Raw genomic sequence first — 19,383 nt, 5'->3', positions numbered from 1 at the left:
GTGTCCAAACTTTTTCTGAATAAGGGTTGACTTTCTGGCAAATGAACTGCAGAGGGATACTGAAGCTCAAGATCATCTCAGATTTTATTTCTCCATTTTTTGTAACATCGAGTAGAACAGACATACATTGGCACATGCAAAGTGAACACTTTGTGGTGCTGTCATTGACCATCCAATCCAACCAAACAATAGCTGGATATTTTTGTACTCCAAACATGAAAATACTCTCAAATATTTACAAAAAAATAGATAATGCGTGTCCTTTAAATGTCAATCAATTTTTTGGGGGAATTGATTTGTAAAGAAAAAAAAAAAGATGTGGCAGAAGTTGCTGTTAAATGAGGCACAGAATAACTCACACATTTACAAATTAAAAGTGGAGAATGGGACCCCAAGATAATATGGCTTTAATAATGACATTTTGAAATCGAAAAAAATACGTTGGAGTTGATCTGCTGTCCAGTTGTGCAGCCGTAAGTGTCCACAGCAACCCCTGGAGGAGGTCAGGTGGTCTTGCGTTTGGGACGGGGACCGGCAAAAACCCATGCCGGTCTAACTCCAGCCCTGTGTGGGCCAGTGTGGACCGGCGTGTTATGAATGATGCCCCGGAGCTCGGTGCCTGGTGCGCAGGTGCCAAAGCCGGGACGTCCCAAGCGCTCCAGTTCATTCAAGCAAGTCAGATCCTGAGGTTGTTGTAGCTCACGTACGTCTTTTTGGTTGCTTGACCTGTCGGGGAAGGAAGGAGATCTATGACAAACACATGACAAACTCTCTGTGGGACGGATTGTAAGAAACAGTAGGAATGCATAGAATTAATTCATGTGAGCAAAAAAGGACGTGCGGAAGGAAATGGTGGAGCCCAAGACGACGACAACAAATCCACCACCTCCACCATTCAAGACATGGAAAATGCATACATCCCAGCTAAGAACATAACTTGACTAAGACACAATATGAATCTTTCAGTGTCCCTCAATCAAATAAACATGAAGTACTTTGGCGAACCCTCCCTGCTGTGCCAAGCATTCTTAACACCAGCTGTGTGCAATCAGAGGCAATATCTCCAACCTGTGCATCATCTCGCACAATGCACTTGAGACGCGCTTCTATTTTCAGACGTTAACTAGAGATAAAACATAAACAGCTCACAAGTGGGCACTGAACAAATGCTGGGCCTGAATATGATCCAGTCTGGATTACCATGGAAACCTATCAGAGGGACTGGAGTGGAGTCTGTCTGTTCATGCGCTCGCTCTCTCTGACTACAGTGTGGTCTGGAACAACTTACTTGACTAGGATTTTGCAAATGTCCTCCTGATGAACATGTATCCGACACTAAAATCAAAAGTTGCATTGTCCAGGGTGTGAGCCAGCTGAAGATTTCTCTCCATTATCTACCAGAAAAGGTACATCTACTCAATCACGGACACACTGCAATAAATTCCTTTTCTCCGTCTGCTTTAGCGTTGCTGTGGAAACCGGCTCCCAGGGGCCGTGCAATTAAAGTGGCACCATTTCTTTACAGCAGTATTTTGTAGTCAGGCCCAGCCACTGTGATGAATAAATTATTAGTAAATGTTCGACTGATTCCCGCTGTAAAGCACAAACAAGTTCTTTGAAGCCTTTAAGGATCGGCTTTTTAAGTGAGATGTGTTTACTTTTGTGGAAAACACCAAGCGCCTTCAAAAAAAATGTTAATGCTTAGGTGAAGGAAGTACTATAACAAGCAGTAAGAATATGCATGTGGATGAATGGTCTGCATTCCCTCACAGTAGATGGACATCAGTGTGGTCTGTCAATGTGTGAAAAAATGTATTTAGTGGATTAGAGAGACAGAGATTGTCTTGAGCATGGTGCACTTGTTCCTGTTTGGCTGGAGTAGGGGTGACCAGGCCCAGTTACTTGGGTCTGATTGTGCCAGATTAAAAAAGTGCTGGTCAGTTTTGTATCGGTTCCTGCCCTCTATCTCCGTAATATTGTGCATTCATGGATTTCAGTCACATGATTAAATTCAAATTAATTTTACATTATTTGAAACCGTGTGGGAGCCAATGCTTGTGCCAGGCCCTGTCTCTGCATCAGCACCGTGACCTGGACAAAGTTGAGGCGGTCAATGGAATAGTTATGAAACATGGTCGCTATGTGTCAGAACAGTGTCCATGGTGCATTCCACCAAGGCCCAGCTACAGCAGGGTTAGGTAAGTTTGCTTGGTGAAGAGACAATTGTCTTCATCATCAAAAGGCCAAGGCCCAGACCCTCCAATTGTACATAGACCAAAGTAAAGCATCACTTTATACAAATGCCAGTGTTGTACATCGTCCATGGCTAAGTTGATGCTCCGCTCTAGAGTACTTTAATTTGATCACTTGTGTAATAATATTCCTCAAAATAATCTTGAGGGCCAGAGGTTCTAAGATGCAGGGCCGGTTTTGGGCCTGACGTTGCCTACTCCTGATCGACAGCGTCAGTGACCCCAAACAATAATATTAATGAATCATTTGTCATCTTCTTCTTTTGCGGTAAGTTGAGGGTTTCCCATTGAAATCAACTTATACTTGATTTTTTTTGTTTCTATTAAATATGCTCTGTGGATATATGAGGATTTCAGGATGGTAGCACATTAGCAAGATTTAGTCAGAGCTGATAGCTCACTATATGCTACTGCAGCATGCTAATGTTATTCTGCAAATCACCTAACTCATATATAAATAAAACATGATGTAAAATATGTGCCCTTTGCTAACTACACTGAAAAATTGCTATTCATTATCAAACCGAATGAGTCACAGTGAAACATATTACACACACAGCGAGTAAAAAGTAACCATATCTTTCTCCTGTCTCTTTAACATGGATTTTATTCATTTTCATTACAATTTTAATGACTTTATTCTCAGTTGTTCAGCACATTAGGTTGTTATATTAGCGCTGTTTGGCTTGTTTGTTTTACATTACAAGACAGCTACATCTTCTCTGTAAGAGCTGCGGTGATGAGGATATTACAGTCTTATCATTGATGCAAATTTAAACATGTTGCACTGGTAATGGCCTTTATCCCATAAATCACTCTTGGTTCATGCCGCCCCGCGCTGACGGCTCTGAAAGGGAGGTATTTGGCGCTCTGATGGTTACAGGAATTGACGGACACTCTCCAGGGAAGGGGGAGCCACAGTTCAGGTTTGGGGGCGGTCATGCACATAAATTCGCCATTAATAAATGTCACTTCGGCTGCTGCTAAAGAAGGGCAAGAGGAGGAGATGAGAAAGACGGGAGAGAGAGAGAGAGAGAGAGAGAGGGAAGACAGAAGGCACAGGACACACACAGCAGCTGACACAGGGCTCTTTTGGGCAGTCCGAGACTGTAGTCCTGTTCTGGGACTCCTGAAGTGCGGCAGTGGCAGATGTTAAGGTCTGCCCTCTACGCTGACTATATTTGTAAGATGAGCCACATGTGTGATAGGTAGAGGAAGCCGCAATGTCCCTTGACACACTCATGCCTTTGCTGCATACAGTGAGTTCACACGGCTGAACATGCATAAGAAAAACTAAGAGCTGCACACAGTTATTATTTCCGCCAATGAGATAACAGCAAAAGCAGTGTATATCACAAAAACATAAATGTATTGCAATTTTGTCATGGCCCTCAAATTCAATAACACTCGCATTACTGTAAATACTGGTATAGTGTTGCCACTGCCAGTTCCCACCAAATATTAAGTTGAAACATTAATACGTTATTTTGTCTTTTAGTACGGAGATGCTTCTGTGCCGAATAGCAAAGCATGCAAGTAAATGCAATACTAGGTAACTTGTTTAGCTTATTAAATCCTTTCCGTAGTCCCTCTAAGGGTAATACAAGTGTTAACGGGAGTGTTTCATCTCCCCCTGGTGTCTCTGGCCAGAAAACCACAATTGTAACTTCGCTGCCCACGGGTCCGAGTCACCGATACACACTAATGGAATCATGAAGAAGAAGCTAGCAGGCTAACGGGCAAAGCTAACTGCAGGCTAGCGTCACTTGAACAGTATTTACAGCCAAGTTTGAGTGAAAAAAATGATCTCCATAGTGTAATTGGATGTAAAATATCCCTCTCTCCCTTTGTCTAAAAACGCAGCATTCTACGACACCTGCAGCGGCGCTTGTGGCCTCTAGGGGCATGAATTACTTAGTACTGCTTTAAGAACCATTAATAATATGACTACATGACGTTACAGTATGTTGCCCGAGCACACAAAAACAGCCTAGGAAAAGCCTGCGGAGATTGAACCATAACCCATTAGAGCACTGACCCACGCACATGAGGTCAACTGTTGCTGCTCCATTCTTGCACATACTACGTGTTTTCCTAACATCAGTCGGCCTAATGCACAGGTGAGGACTACTGCGCGGCTCACCAGAAGAGTGTGACAACTGCGTGCTATAGGAGACATACTCCGGTAGATCAGTCAGTCAGAGGCACCATTCAAAGCCAGGTTTATGGGCGCCTACACCTGTGACGCAATCATCACTGTGCGTGATTAGAAGTGTTGCACAGGCCTTTGGAGGCTGTGAAGTGAGATTTGCATAAACTGTCAATCACTCCTCCCCGCGCCATGACAACGACTGAATGATGAGGTGTCTGCTTCCACTAAAGGACTTTTTCAGTTTTTCACCTTTTAAAAGGAAAGAGGCTTCACTTTGGAGAGGCATTACTATCTAGGTGATTCTAGCAAACCCCGACTATAAAATGGACAGATTCAGGACTAAATGAAGATAAGTGTGCTAAGTCCGGGAGCGGGACCACGCCTCACATACGCCCTGTAAATACTTCCAGTCCCTCGCCTCAGTGTTCTCATTTATCCACCACCCTTACTTCAATACATTCTCATTCCTTCTGGGTATGGGGGATGAAAGCCAGGGAGTTTGTCGTCTCCTCTAAAGCCCAAAAAAATCGACTCAGCGTTAGCTTTCGATTTTCAGCTTTGCTCGTTTAATTAAGTCTATTTCACTCTATTTTGAGATTGTGGTCCTTGCTAGTGAAACCAGGGCTAAAATTACACATTCTGGAACATACTACTACTACAACTACTATACTGCGGAGTCCATGCTCGGGTTCATCTTCAAACACAAGAAGAATGGAGCCGCAGAATGTCTTTGATCAAACTGAGTTAAATCTTGCATTAAAGGTATCTACTTTCTACTTGATCAAGTTGATCTGTCTGAATGATTCAACATGAGATGAGTTGCACACATCTATAGAGACATGGATGATCTCTGAGCTGCAGACAAATCCCTCTTCACACTCCCTGCCCCCATCAGGCTGTTCAGTAATTCGTCAGGTAAGAGATGGATCTAATGTATAGGACATTTAACCCGTAAAGAAGCCACTAATTACATTTAAAGAATACGTGTGAATTCAAGATTTATGCACATCCTCTCAAACTAATAGTGCAGCCATTTGTCAGGATAACGCTGATATATAGAGCAATTTTATGTGGCATTAAAGAAAGGACGAGCACAGGGAATGCAAAATAGAGACATATTCAGTCATGTTCTTTAGTTTGTACTTTTCATGGATTTGAAGTGGAACTTGCTGACTGGCCACTATGGTTATGTTTATCAAATGTTACTTGTTAAATGTTAAAGTCTTTATTCATATTTTACCTATATGAGGTCGCAAAAATGATCAGACTCAATTGGCCAAAGTGGCTCGTGAGAGGGGAAGATACTTGCATTTTCAGGGAGGGAAAAAGTGGAGAATTAAAACTGTACTTTACGAGTTAGTTTGTCGAGTGTGGTGTGTGAATTTAATTAATTAGATTTCAAATACAGCCTCAGGACTTGTATTTTTTTAATTACATTCTGCTAAAATGCCCTAATGATGTTCGAATGACCATACTGGTAACTTACTCATGGGGTCAACAGGCGGGTTCTCGCACAGCTCGGTCTTGGCCTCTCCGTTGGGCCGCTCACTGGGTTTCTGTGACAGGCGAGACGACATTGTGGCGGCGGTGACCACGGCCTTGAAGCTGCGTTTCCTTTTCTGCACGTTCATCTCTGGGTGGAAGATGATGATGTAAACCTTGGGCATATAGAGCATGCCCAGCGCAACCGAGGCACTCAGGTTCATGGAGATGGTCAGAGTGGTCGTCTGGATGTAGAGCTGCAGAAAGACATATGACAATGTTTTAATCAAACAAGACTGCAATTGTTATTCGGTTGTTAACGTGATTCCATAAACTAATAATATCCACGTAATGATATGGTCTTTCTGTCTAGCCTTTTTGAGGCCAAGGTCGGCACCATAGAGCACGGACAAATGTAAAAGAAGTACAAATCTGTTCTGTCTCCTACTTTGTAAAAGCAATCCATTTGATTGTGTAAAGCCCGATATCACAAAAACAGTCGTCTCACAAAGATTTCCAAATTTTACTGATTTGCTCAAACAGAAGAACAGATAACAATAAAGTTAAAGGCAGCTCCAACTAGGACATCAAATCAAAAATAAAATTTCAAATGGCGATAATAAGCAAATCACAAAGGCTAGAATTTTCAGGCAATATAATTTCCCCCGCAAACAAAAAAATATCCTTTCTCCATTGGGTCCTCTTTCAGTATAGTGTATGTAAAACCTGTAGTTTAAACCTCATGTTCTGAAATGCAGGCCATTCTCTCATTAGTTCAAATATAAACAACATAATAAAATAAACAAGTAACACATGAATCAGCACAATATTCTTGTACCCTGCAATGCGTGCTTTTGCCTATTGCGCAACACAATTTTAAACATCTTTCGCCACTGTTCCATTTGCGACCAGAAAGGTTGACTTAATGGACGATGCGAAGTTCAGGCTTTCATTAACCATAAACCACTCGCCATCTATCTGTACCGAGCCGCACACGTCCACTCCCCTCAATGATGACTTCTCTCGCCGGGGTTCATTTTAATGTAAATTGTACCATGTGCTGAATAAATATCAAGGGAAAAAGGGGAAGGAAACAGCGCGCTTCTACGATGTTAAGGTCTGCCAGTGATTCTCTGCCTCCGTGTGTGCCGTGGAAAGCGTCAGCCTGTTAAAAGCAACGATTGTTCACGAGAGAGTCATTGATGTTGTGCATTAACATGTTTGTGGGAAAGGCGCGGAACCTCTACAAAGCTCACGCAACGCGGATTATATACGTACTGGTGTTTTTAAAAAGGTCCTGGATAAAGAATGCATCATACACAGAGAAAGGCTTGACCGCTGGAGAAGGCACTCACAACAGCAAAGCGCTTCATCCACAAAATGCTATTACTATGAACTGAAGGTTTGTTAAGACCAGGCAGGAGCTCTTCTTCTATTTCATACACAACATTTGGTCTGTGCCAGGTGAACTTTATGGATTCATACCAAAATAGATTGTGTGGCCTCTGATATATTGTATTATTATTATTTTAAGTGTATCCTCCGAGCTAAACTACTGCACTCAAAAGCATCAAATGCCATCTGCAATCTGTCTTTCACTCAGGCCCAGCCAATAAAACACAGAGCTCTTAGTATTGCAAATAGATTAGCTGCCATAACATTTGCTGCACAATAAAACGCTTCACAGATAGAACAAATGTCACTATTTGCATACAACGTCTCTCAGTAAACAGCACGACTAATGCTAATTTTCTTTACCCAGAACTTCAGTCGTGTGTTAAGCTTTGATCTCCTGTTATTTTAATGTTACTGATACTATAAACATGCCAGCAGAGTTCCCTCCATTTCGCTGCAACTGCCTACAGCGCCACGCATTAATAACTGAAAGAATTTCACAAAACTTAGCCGGCTATATTCTGTCTGCACCACTAGGTCAGCCTAGTCCTGGGAGGACAAGGAAACTGGGTTAAACAGCTGAGCCACACATTTGCTTGGAATGTTATGATAAGATAATGTAGATAGTTATCAAATAAAAAACGGAAATGGTGCAGATTTCCTAAAAAGCACCCCTGATTCTGAACAGTGATCGAATTCGGCCTTAGGGATAAACACCATCAGTAAACTAAGAATTTTAGAGTAACCTACTACTGCAGTGATGTCAATATGGTCTATTCCAAATGTTATGGGTAAAACACTTGGGTAGCCTTGTGTACGAAATGCGCGGAATGAATAAACATGCCTTGCCAATGGTTCCTCTGCAGGGTAGACTTGTTTCGGGCAATGTTATTTATAATTTGTTTGTTTATTACCTTTTTTGACACGTTTTACTCCTGTTCTTTAGACCATTCAGTTCGCTTTTGGCCTGGTATTGTGCTTAAGCTCTAAGTAAGTTTTTTGTGTGTTTGTTTCTTGGGTTGTGCCCAGTTTATCACAAGTTATTGGGGGAAAGAGCCTCAGCCCATTCATCTTGTTCTAATTTGGTATAATTAGCAGAAAATACCCACGCTGCAGCCCACTTTCTGTTCCTTGTCGGAGGCTAACCTGTCTGGTAACCATAGCAACACCACAGACTCTTTGTGGAAGCTCAAAAGGTTGGTCACTAATGAGAGCTTTGCATTGTTTGTCAACAATACGGCTGAGTTCAAAGGAATTGTGCCATTATCTGAATAACATGGAACAGATCAACATGTCTGAATCTGTGGTTGAATTTGCCAGAAACTAAACCGATCGTTGAATCACCGCGATAGATGTCTCTTCAGTCAAATCACAAGTAATCGAGTTTGTGGAATTTCAGAGCCTGGTGATGGCAATAAAACATACGCTACTTAAATCATTCAGCCGAGTAATGCAAATCGTTGAAGAAAAACTATATACGAGTTGTGAATTAGTGAATCAATTTACTTGGGTAGCAAATTCTTCCTTTGAAAACACTCACGGAAAGGTCACACCCCACACATTATGAGCGTACAGGCACATCTGTATCATCTATATAGAATTTGACAAATGCCTATATGCCAGCAGCACAAAAACACCCCCAGACTTCCACACAGAGACACACACTAAATTAAATCTGCCCCTAATCACCGGCACAATGTTCCTCTTTGTACTTCATTATGAGCTTGACCCAAATTTCAGCCCACTCCCCGCCCACCGCTCAAATGTTTAGCTTGTCACAGAACATCTATAATGTATATCTGTTGCTTTAACATAAATAAAATACGTGCAGTCATTTTCAGCTGCTTGCCATGGCAACGCCTGTATTTATAGTGACAACGATAATTTATTAACATCTTCATCGGCAATCAAACGGCTGCTGACTTAAATATTACATCTCATTGACATACGAAATGCCAACATGCGACTGCAGTGTGAGTTTTGACATAAAGATAATTCCGCATACCCTTCAGGGGTAAACACTTCAGCATTATGTACAATTGATCTAAGGGTTGGATGTATTGTGTGAAAATTAGCATATCCCGCAAGTGCAAGCAAGGATTTAGCGGGATGTGTGAAACCTGTGTGCGGTGTTGTTTTGGAGGTGGCCTACTTTCTAACAACATCATGAATGAGCCTCTTCAGTATCATCCAGAGGAGTCTTGATCTCATTTGTTGACATCATATCTCTTGTCCCGCATGACAAAAAGTTACAGAAACTCAAATTGACATCAGTGCAGCGAGCTGACATGGGGACAACTACACCCCTTCATTGCAGATAAGCACTTTTTTTTTTACCAGGCTTCCACGATTGTTAACAATTGATTGCTAAAAATACCACAGCCTTCATTTAAAGCCTATTTGCTCCATTCCCTGGTCCTGCCCGGTGTCAGCTGCTTTGTCAGTGGTGTCTCTATCAGAGCGACAGGTGATCAAACTCTTCTGTTACAGGCTGAAAGCTTGAATGAAAAAAGTCCAGCCTGTGTTTGAGGTTAATCCTAATCCAAACTGTCAGCTGCAGACTGTCTCCACTGGTTCATGTGGGTACAGAGCCCCTTCTACAACTACCTAAGTGGTTTCCAGACCGGTGTGTTGCGATATCTGCGGCAGGTTTACAACATGATTTGGTCTTTTATGCACCGACGATTCTTGTGGGCGTCTAATCCTCGAAAGTTTTTCTCTGCCTGAGGGAGAATGTGTCATTGTATCATTGTCTCGCTGTTTTTTTTAAGGTAGAAAACATTAGAGAATAAGAGAGTTTCCTTGTTCGCTGACATTGAATATTTAACCTGTTGTAAGAGAGAGATAAAACTTTAATATTAAAAATAAAGTCAACTTAAGATGTAAAAGATGTGTAGAAAGAGTTTTTTTCGTTTTGTTTTTAATCCAGAGGTTGTCTTTTTTGTAAGATGCGAATGAAAGAAATACAATTCACTTACAAATAAGACCAAATTATTAATAGAAACAGTACATAATACAATAACTTTGCCTAAGGCCGAAATGTTGCAGAAATGTTGATGTATGAACAAAGTTTTTGGGTTTCCCCCTCTCTCCTATACACCTACCACTAGTATTTGCAGTTTTCTCTCTTATAACAGCTGTCTGGAAAAAGCAAAATGACAGGTAAAAGGAATTTAGGCGCCTTACACCGTCTTGCGAAAAAGGGCCTTTTTAAGTGTTTTACTTGTATTTGCAGCTTGATACTCCTTAGTTTGATATTCCTAAAATCATTTCAAGACTTTTGCACAGTGCAGTGATCTGTGATGTGAGAAGCAGGTGAATTCTGGTGACTCTCACAGTCGTTAACTCAGGCACTGACTGAGCACGAGCAGGTGCAGAAGAGAGGGATGCACAGCATCTTTGTTACTGTTTTTGCATGGCTTCCCTCGCTTTCCTCAACTGGAGATTGCGCGAAAAGGAGGGAGTCACAGGTGTGGAAAATAAGGCCATAAAAGTGTGTGGAGCTAAGCTCAAAAATCCCTCTGGCTCTAGTTTGCAACTATAATAAAGTAAAATTGCATCACATCAAGCCCAACTTCTGGGCATGAGGCTGGGAGTTGTCTGCATATCATCAATTTTTTTTTCCCCGGATAAGGTCAACAGAGAGGGAGAGAAGTGAATAATCTTTGTTTGTTTAGCCACATCAGCATATAGCCTACGGCTATTTTGGCTAGTTTTGAGTGAGAGTCTATAGCACTATAAAAACTGCTTACCACGCTTGGATATATTGTCAGCACTTAACTCAGGACAATCAGGTCATAGGTGTTTGAACCTAAGAGAAATATATCCTCCTGTGCTGGAATCACACTGGGAGATCAGCTTAAGGTGCAACATTATAGACAAGGATTAATGATGGCAGAATCGGTGTCAATGATAAATGGAGCGGATTGGAACAGAAAAGGACACCTGATTAATTTTTTTTTTTTTTTAATGTGAGAATGTAAATGTATAAATCATCAGTGATACTTTAAGGACCTGATCATTTGCCAAAGGTCAACTATGCTTCTACTGTATATAGTCTGGCCATGAGAATGGCTGAACTCCTCTGATATTGGAAGCTAAGGAGGGTTGGGCTCGTTTAGTACCAGATGGGAGACTGTGTGGGAACACCAGGTATTGCTAGGTGATGGATTCACAGTGGTCAGAGTGGCCAATGTCACGGACTGGGTGTCTCCTCCGTCGGTCAATCCCAGAGCAGCTGTGGCTACATATGTAGTTTACCATCCTCAAGTGTGGAGGGAATTGATACATGAATAATGCATTAAATAGTAAAGTTAAGTGTCTCTAGAAGATGCACCTATATGCATAATCATAATCTTTTTTTTAAAACTATGAAATATTCATATGATAGACCATAGTTGATGCCACTATGCAGCCAAGTGCTACATAGCAGTCTACCTTAAAACATATCTTTTTTTATAATCATGTGAGGGTACTTGGTTAAAGAAAATCTGATATACCCAGAGTTTATTGTGCGTGACTTCCGAATCCCTGAGGTTATGAGAGATAGTCAAAGTCTGATGCTGAAGGCATGTACACACACCGCTCAAGTGTTGGGTGTCATGGTTTGCACTTTCCCAACCGCAGAACACGACTCCTGGCACTAAAAGGCACTTCTCACCAGTACCGGTGAAGGAGAGGGCAGAATCCACATGCTGAAGTCAAATACAGGGGGAGCACTGATTGGTTTCAAAACGGATTCAAAAGAGTAAGCATTTGACTTCCTGGCCAGTAAAAATGTAAAATGACTTTGTGACAATTTTATGAGGTTTAGGTCAGTGGTTCTCAACTTGCGGGCCGGGACCAACAGTGGGTCACACATTCAGTGGGATGTGCACATTTGCAAAAAACAAACCGCTTAAGAACCACTACTTTAGACTGCACTACAAGGTATTATAATGTTTAATCTTCAACAGGCATTGAAAGCACAAAGCAACTCCAACAGTGAAACTAGCTTTTTTCATCTATCTAACAACTGTTTATTTTGCAATCAGGTCTCAAAATCCAATCTTTATTTTCTCCTCAAAGGGTAATAAAAACGAAATCTATTAGATACAATTACAAAACCAATTCTGTTTGAAAAAGTCAATTCAGGATAATTGTCAATAAAAATCTTAAAATCATATTGAGAAGTGCAAGCTTATTGAATCAAATGGTTCGGTGAGAGCTTTTCTGCATCCCTTGCCAATGCATTGGGGAAATGTAGTGCTGTATCGTGTGAACTGGAGGTGAGCGGGTGGGAGCGGCTGGTGTGAAGAAAGAGTTAACTACATAAAGGGGAAAGATAAACACATTACTGCGTCTCTAGTCGCCGCAAGTAACATAATGAACTCCTAATCGCTGCTGAGGGCGTCGTTCATCTATGAAATCAGCAGCAAATTGAGATGAGCCAAATCACTCTCTGATCCATCTCATGCAGTCGCTTAGCAGGAAGGATATCGAGCGGCGTGCCTCTCAAAAGGTTAGAGTAACACTTTCCTGTCAGCATCGATATTCTGCCGGCGCACAGAAAACCTCTGTGCGTGCCGTGTTTTGTACACACTGCATGTGTAAGTGCACACACGGACCTGCCGATCGAGGTATTTGTATTTGGTCTACTGCCCCGATAAGCAGCAACCAGGGTCCAAATGGCGAATACTCAATCACTTTCAATTGTCATGGGTTTTGTGGAGTGCAGCTGTTGATCATTCAAGGCTAACTCTTAATTGTGTTGTTTACACACATCTTCCACGTCCTACTTATCTTCTACAAAAGATTACTTAACTAAAGCTGAAAATTTTAATTAGACTCAAAGTAGGGATCCCAATTAACTTAAATAATGAGCTAATTTACTAGTTTATGTGTATTCTAGGGACGTGTCTTCTCCTTAAACGTGTCCCCTTGAATTTTTGTAATAGAAATAATGACTCTTGTATTGAGTTTTACACACGTTAGTTCCTCAAAGCACCACACAGTAGTCAATAACATACTCACTGGTGGTAAGCAGAGGTGGGTAGAGGAGCTAAAATATTTAAGAGTAACGTTGCTTTGAAAAATTTCTAGTCAAGAAGTAGTATAAAGTAGTGATCAAAACAACTCAAGTAAAAGCTCAAAAGTAAAGCACGAGCATATTCCTATGTGACAATACGTTTGTTAAGTGTGACATAACACACAATGAAAAACTACTTCCGGGTCCAAACTGGTTCCACTGATAAACACAGCAAGAAACGCAACTTTATACTGTGTTTTTCTTGTCAAAAGTGGATCATAAGTGGGCTCTTAAATAGCTCTTATATATCTTGCTATAGAAATAAAGTGGACATTGACATGTATCAAACTCTCCTGCTGAAATAACAACAGATAAAAGGCTTACAATATAGCTCACCATTTATCCAGGTAAAATGAAGACATGTTTATATATAATTAATACCAGAAAAGCATTACTGATGAAAATCCAGAGTAAATGAAATATTTCTTTGCGATCAGATGATTAAAAAGAGCCTTGTAGTCGGCTCTACAGCAGGTTAAAATCAGCTAAATCAGTATGTAAAAATGGTGGCCTATTCCTTTAACAAACATATAGGTCCATGGCGGTAACTATGGTAACTGTGAAAATGCAGATTTCTAGTCTTTTTTGCAAATTTCTCTGTAATTACGGAGCCAATTCACATGAAACAATAACTGTCACGAGATTCAAAGTCCTCTCTTCCAGCACATATGAACTCAAATTATTTCCTCATGAAGATTGACTTTCAGCCATAAAAACAATATATCACTATTAAATAATGATCAGGGGAAACATTTGGACATTTTCTTTTTAGACATTTCTCCCATAGAGTTGTGTATTGGCACCTGCCGTCCGACTGAAATAGAACCCGAGAACATGAACGCAACCAGGATTCATCGGGCTCCCATCAGGAAAGACTGGCTCAGGAGCTTGAGACATCATCTTCACACATGGATTGGCCACCACAGAGTCCAGATCCACAGAGGGATGTGCTGGAGAAGAGGCTTGGTCACACACACCATCATCAACACAAGATCTTTGTGGGAAAAACGATGCAGCACTGGATGTTATTAGAAGCTTATTGAAACAGTGCCACGGCGAATTCTTGCTGAAATCAAATCGAAATGCGGTCCAACCAAATATTAGAGCGTGTGTTTTTTTTCCGTGCCGACTTGATTTTTTGGGTCAGGCAGTATATTAAGTATTTTGGAGCGAACGCACAAACTATTTAGCAGAACAAACTTGATTTATTTCCGTAAGTTGTTGTACAGAGTTTTATCCCCTTTTTCACTTTCCGAAACAAGCCACAGTAGTCAGTGGAAACCCTTAGGCTAAGAATTGAGATAATGGAATTTGGAGCTGCTTTCACCCCCAACCATGACAGTACCCCAGCACCGCAGGATCCTGGTACTTAGCATCACGCGTCCTCCGGCTTTGAACGACTATTTCTGTCTGTGCACGCCGCAGTGTGCCACATCCCAATGAACAGGAAATAAAGCAAACAAAAGAAAATGATCCCATAACTTATACAGTGACTAAACGTGCGCTCCTTGTGTTCCAATTGTGTTTTCATTTCGGCGGCACAAATATTCAGATGAGCTTGTGTCGGAACAAGATTAAAGGGGCGCAAAAATAATGAGAGAAGGTACATTACTGTGCGAAAGTCTCAGGTTTTTTAGAAATGGATATGATTATGAATATAGAATGTATTCGGCTAATGTAGGACAGAGGAAAGAAGACAAATGCAAAAGCAAGCTCAGACAAAATCCAAAATCGTGAAACAGAGCAACTAAACTGACTCTGGGTCCCTGGGTGCTGCTGTCACTGCTTTTGCTGCCATAAGCAAATTGGATACTAATTCGACACTAGCAATTGAGCAAAGACGTAAAAAGTGGACCATAATTTAATGTATTTTTTTTAACACCCAACTGAACCGAGCACATTTACCCTTTACCCAAATCTAAAAACCTCTTGATGAAAGTGTCAAAATAGTAACAAAATGAGATGAAAACAAGGATGAAAACGCGATAAAAGAGCAACCAAAACATGACAAAAAAAGGGATAAAAAATTTGTGACGAAAACAAGCCTCAAAAGATCAATAGAAAAGGACAAAAACACAACAAAAAAGTGACAAAAAAGTAACAAAAAAGCAATGGAAAAAAAAGGTCCAAAAAGTGATTGAATGTGAGGAAAGAGATAATAATAATGATTTTATATAGCGCTTTTCTGGACACTCAGACGCTTTAGATTGCAATTCCACCAAGTATTCACTCCATACTTGGTGGTGGTACTACTGTAGCCACTGCTGCCCTGGGGTAGACTGACAGAAAAGAGACAACCATTCTGTGCCATCAGCCCCTCCGACTACCACCACTCACTCAAACGCTACATTCGATAGGCTTCCTGGTGTTCTCAAACGGTCTCACGTCACATCAAAGTACCGACCAGGCGCTTCCCAGCTTAGATGAGTTTTGTAGGTCTTAGCTTTTAATTGAGGCATTACACTGGCCTATAGGCTGTAACCTTTTAGATGTGGGTTAAGCTGAACTGGAGAAAATGCACTAGGTTAGTGTGCGGGTTAAGAGGTTAATAGAAAAAGTTAAAAAAGTTAAAAATTAAATAAAAACTTGTTATTCTCTTTTTTTCATGCTTCACGAGAACCCTGACCATGGAGACGAGCTGATCATGTCTCGCTCCTGTCCCAACTTTGAACTAAATTAAGTTAATTCCTACTTCTGAACTCTCCCATAGACTTTGTACTCCTAATACTTATTGTATATGTTCAGTAAACTGAGATGACTGACCTTCTCCGCAGACTGAGCCGTGCCGAAGAAAATGGGGATGAATGCCAGCCACACGATGCAGGTGGTGTACATGGTGAATCCAATGGGTTTAGCCTCATTGAAGTCTTCCGGTACATCCCTCGTCTTGATGGCGTATATGGTGCATGTCACCATTAACAGGATGCTATAGCCTAAAGAGCAGATGATCTGGAGGTCTGTGATGTCACATTTTAGCACGCCACGGGCTAGCACTGGATTGATAGTTTTCTGTTCGTCATAGTCTATAATGGTATTGGGAGGGTCCACTGCAAACCACACCAGGACGCCTAGGAGCTGCACACATATGAGGCTAGAAGTAATGGCAATTTGTGACGTTGGGCTGATAAATCTGGGAGCGGTGACGGTCTGCTTTCCCTGTTCAAAAATCCTATAAATACGGTTGGTTTTGGTGAGCAGAGCAGCGTAGCTTATACACATGCCCAGCCCGAGAAAAATCCTCCTAAACGCACACACGCCGACGTCCGGCTTGGCGATCATGAGGAAGGTGATGATGTAGCACAGGAAGATACCCGTTAGCAGCACGTAGCTCAGCTCTCGTCCCGACGCTCTCACGATAGGCGTGTCATTGTAGCGGACAAAAGTAGCCATGACAAAAATAGTCGCAATGATTCCGAGCATGGCCAGGAAGACGGGGATGATGGCCCAGGGAGAGTGCCATTCGAGTTTGATGATGGGGATGGGCTGACAGGCAGTCCGGTTGGGGTTGGGCCTCATATTGTAAGCGCAGAGTCGACAGGAGGTCTCGTCAAACTGGTACTGGTAGCCGTCACACAGCTCGCAGTGCCAGCAGCAGGGTTTACCCTTCACCTTTTTCTTCCTCTCCCCGGTCTTACAGGGCAGGCTGCACACAGAGAGGGGCACATCCAGTTCACCTTCGGGCCACTGAAGCTCCTCCACCTGAAAGAGAAAAGGAACATGAGGAAGAGAAAGGGCGAAAAGGGTGAGACATGCAAAAGACACTCATACTGTACCATCTTTAATGAAGAGCATGAATAGCTGGATAGTTTTCACGTGACATACTTGGAGAAAAAAAACACTGGTAATCGCTACGGTAACACTTGCTTTAAGGCTTTTGGGTTCCTGCGCTGTCTGAATCATCAAGTCTGTGTTTTATTTTTACATACAGTATTATCATCCAAAACTCGGTGCCAAAAAACGGTAAATCCAGGTATTATGTGTTGAGGATTTTTTTGGATTCAAGAAAATGTTATGCAAATTATAGAGATGGTATGTATAAGATATAAAAAATGGAGGCCTATAGTGTGTGCAATCCTTTATGCTTTATGCTTTGCCAGCCTATACACACTCAATCAATAACACAGATATTTAGAAAGCACACTCTTTCTCGTGCTTTATTTATTCTGCATTCCTCTGTTTTGAATTTGACCTAAAAAGTGTTATCCAAACATTCCCCATATGCGTTGTGTAGTAATAACCACTTAAGTCTGAGAGCTTCACTAATGCATCACCTGAACCACAGATACTCAAGTGTCTAAAAGTGGCACCGTCCAATAACAGCACGTTCCCTGTCTCGCCCACACACACACACACATATCCCTGACGTGTACGGTTGTGTGCACCTGTATGACAAATGTGTTGTTTCTGTGCTGTCTGGCTCGATTATCATCTGCCATTTATCTGAGGGCATGAAGGTGCCATTTGTTATTTGGACAATGATCGGCGCTCACTGGAAAAGCTCCCGATTACACACAGAGAGGAAACAGTAATGAGACCATCGGCAGCGTCACCATGGAGACCAGAGCCAGGATTTGACACCTCGGACTCAAACCAGCGCTGTACTTTTCATTTAATTTCAGTTCATCTCTATTTTTCACATTATTATACTTAGCCTTCATGTAGGTCTGACCTTACATTGCACGGAAAGGTTTTTGTAAGTCATGCAACAATTTTGTACAGAATATAGAAAGGGGATTTTTTTGTTTCAAAATAATATTAGGCTACTGCTGAAGTAGTTGGAATAATTATCTCCTTAAAACCAGAAAGTCACCGGTTTGTATTCTGCCTGTGGCAAGTTGTGTCAAGAAGGGAATCTGTCAGGTGTTAAAAAGAAAAGGCAGCAGCAAAGTGTTAATTTTACTTGAGAAGAAAGCACGATTACTACAACAGATGGTGCAACGCTTAGCGCTCTTGTCTCACAGCAAGAAGGTCTTGGGTTCATGCCTTTGCATGTTCTCTGCATGCTTTGATCCAACCACTAAAAATATGTACAATAACAGTACAAATAATATGAATGAGAGCATTAACATGCACCTCTTTTGTGTGTTCATTTACTGTACATGCAGCGTTCTATCTTCTATCTTTCCTGGTTAAATAAAGATCAAATTTAGTCAGTATTCATGCGTTGTGTTGAAAATAAAACTTAAATACTCTCAAACTCATATCCTTTACTGCAAAATGTATTTTACTTCAACAGCCGTCCTTGACATATATGCACATGTTCCTAGGGGTGACTGCACCACTGGTTGGGAAACATTTCTCTTGTTTTCTAGTGTCTGAATCTTTGCCTACAGTTGCTAAAGTTACCATTGGTTGATAAGCAGGAAGGAAAACTAATTCTCTCTAATTCTGTGAAAAATAAAACTGAAATAAATCACAAAATACAGTCCATTTACTTGTACAAAGATACACAATTAAAACTATAACATGATTAAAACTAAAACATCATCACAAAATATACCCTGGACGTACACAGTTTTGTTCAGCTCAGTTTCTGGACTATATCTGTGCAGCTACTTGTGCACTGTACAGTAGCATAATTACATTCCCACCAGGACAGGGTTTTGTAATCGCACTGAAAAAAGAGCCAGGGCTCAGAGCAGCAGCAGCAGACGACGCTCCACCTGGACCATCAAATCCATTTGCTTGACTTTAATTCTTGGGATCTAGAGAGCCATTATGCAAATGTTGCCTCATCTCTATGTAAATGTCATGTTTTCTGTTATCTGACTTACATTTGCGCCACATTTTTAGCTCTCCTCCTCATCTTATTACAAGCACGGTTTCAATCCAGCCCCAAAATAAAATAAAACCCTCATCGCTTCCTTTATTGTCCGTATGAATCACCCGGACCAATTCGTGTGTTGTGACAGCCAGATGTATTGCAGCAGGTATCAGCCACACCTCGAGCTTTAAGAGGAGCAGCACGCATCGTCTGCAGCTCTCGGCTCAAAACACCAATATTACTTTGTGTTTGTGCAATGAAATTATCCCTT

At 41.4% G+C, this 19,383-nt stretch overlaps 1 protein-coding gene across 1 annotated transcript in view; it reads right to left on the bottom strand.

Moving 5' to 3' along the window:
• Window positions 1-287: 287 nt before the first annotated feature.
• LOC306964492 (metabotropic glutamate receptor 7-like) overlaps window positions 288-19,383 on the bottom strand; it is a 91,372-nt gene continuing 72,276 nt past the window's right edge. The window contains exons 8-10 of the mRNA XM_079558502.1: window positions 16,112-17,047; window positions 5,891-6,143; window positions 288-726 (exon numbers count right to left, since the gene is read on the bottom strand). Of these exons, the coding sequence (XP_079414628.1) occupies window positions 677-726; window positions 5,891-6,143; window positions 16,112-17,047 (1,239 nt within the window). The 3' untranslated portion in view covers window positions 288-676. The remainder of the gene's footprint in view (window positions 727-5,890; window positions 6,144-16,111; window positions 17,048-19,383) is intronic.

This window comes from Gobius niger (genome assembly GCF_951799975.1).
Source record: "Gobius niger genome assembly, chromosome: 6".
Lineage (NCBI taxonomy): Eukaryota > Metazoa > Chordata > Actinopteri > Gobiiformes > Gobiidae > Gobius > Gobius niger.
Note: the sequence above shows the minus strand (reverse complement) of the source record. Positions and strands in the feature narration are given on the sequence as shown.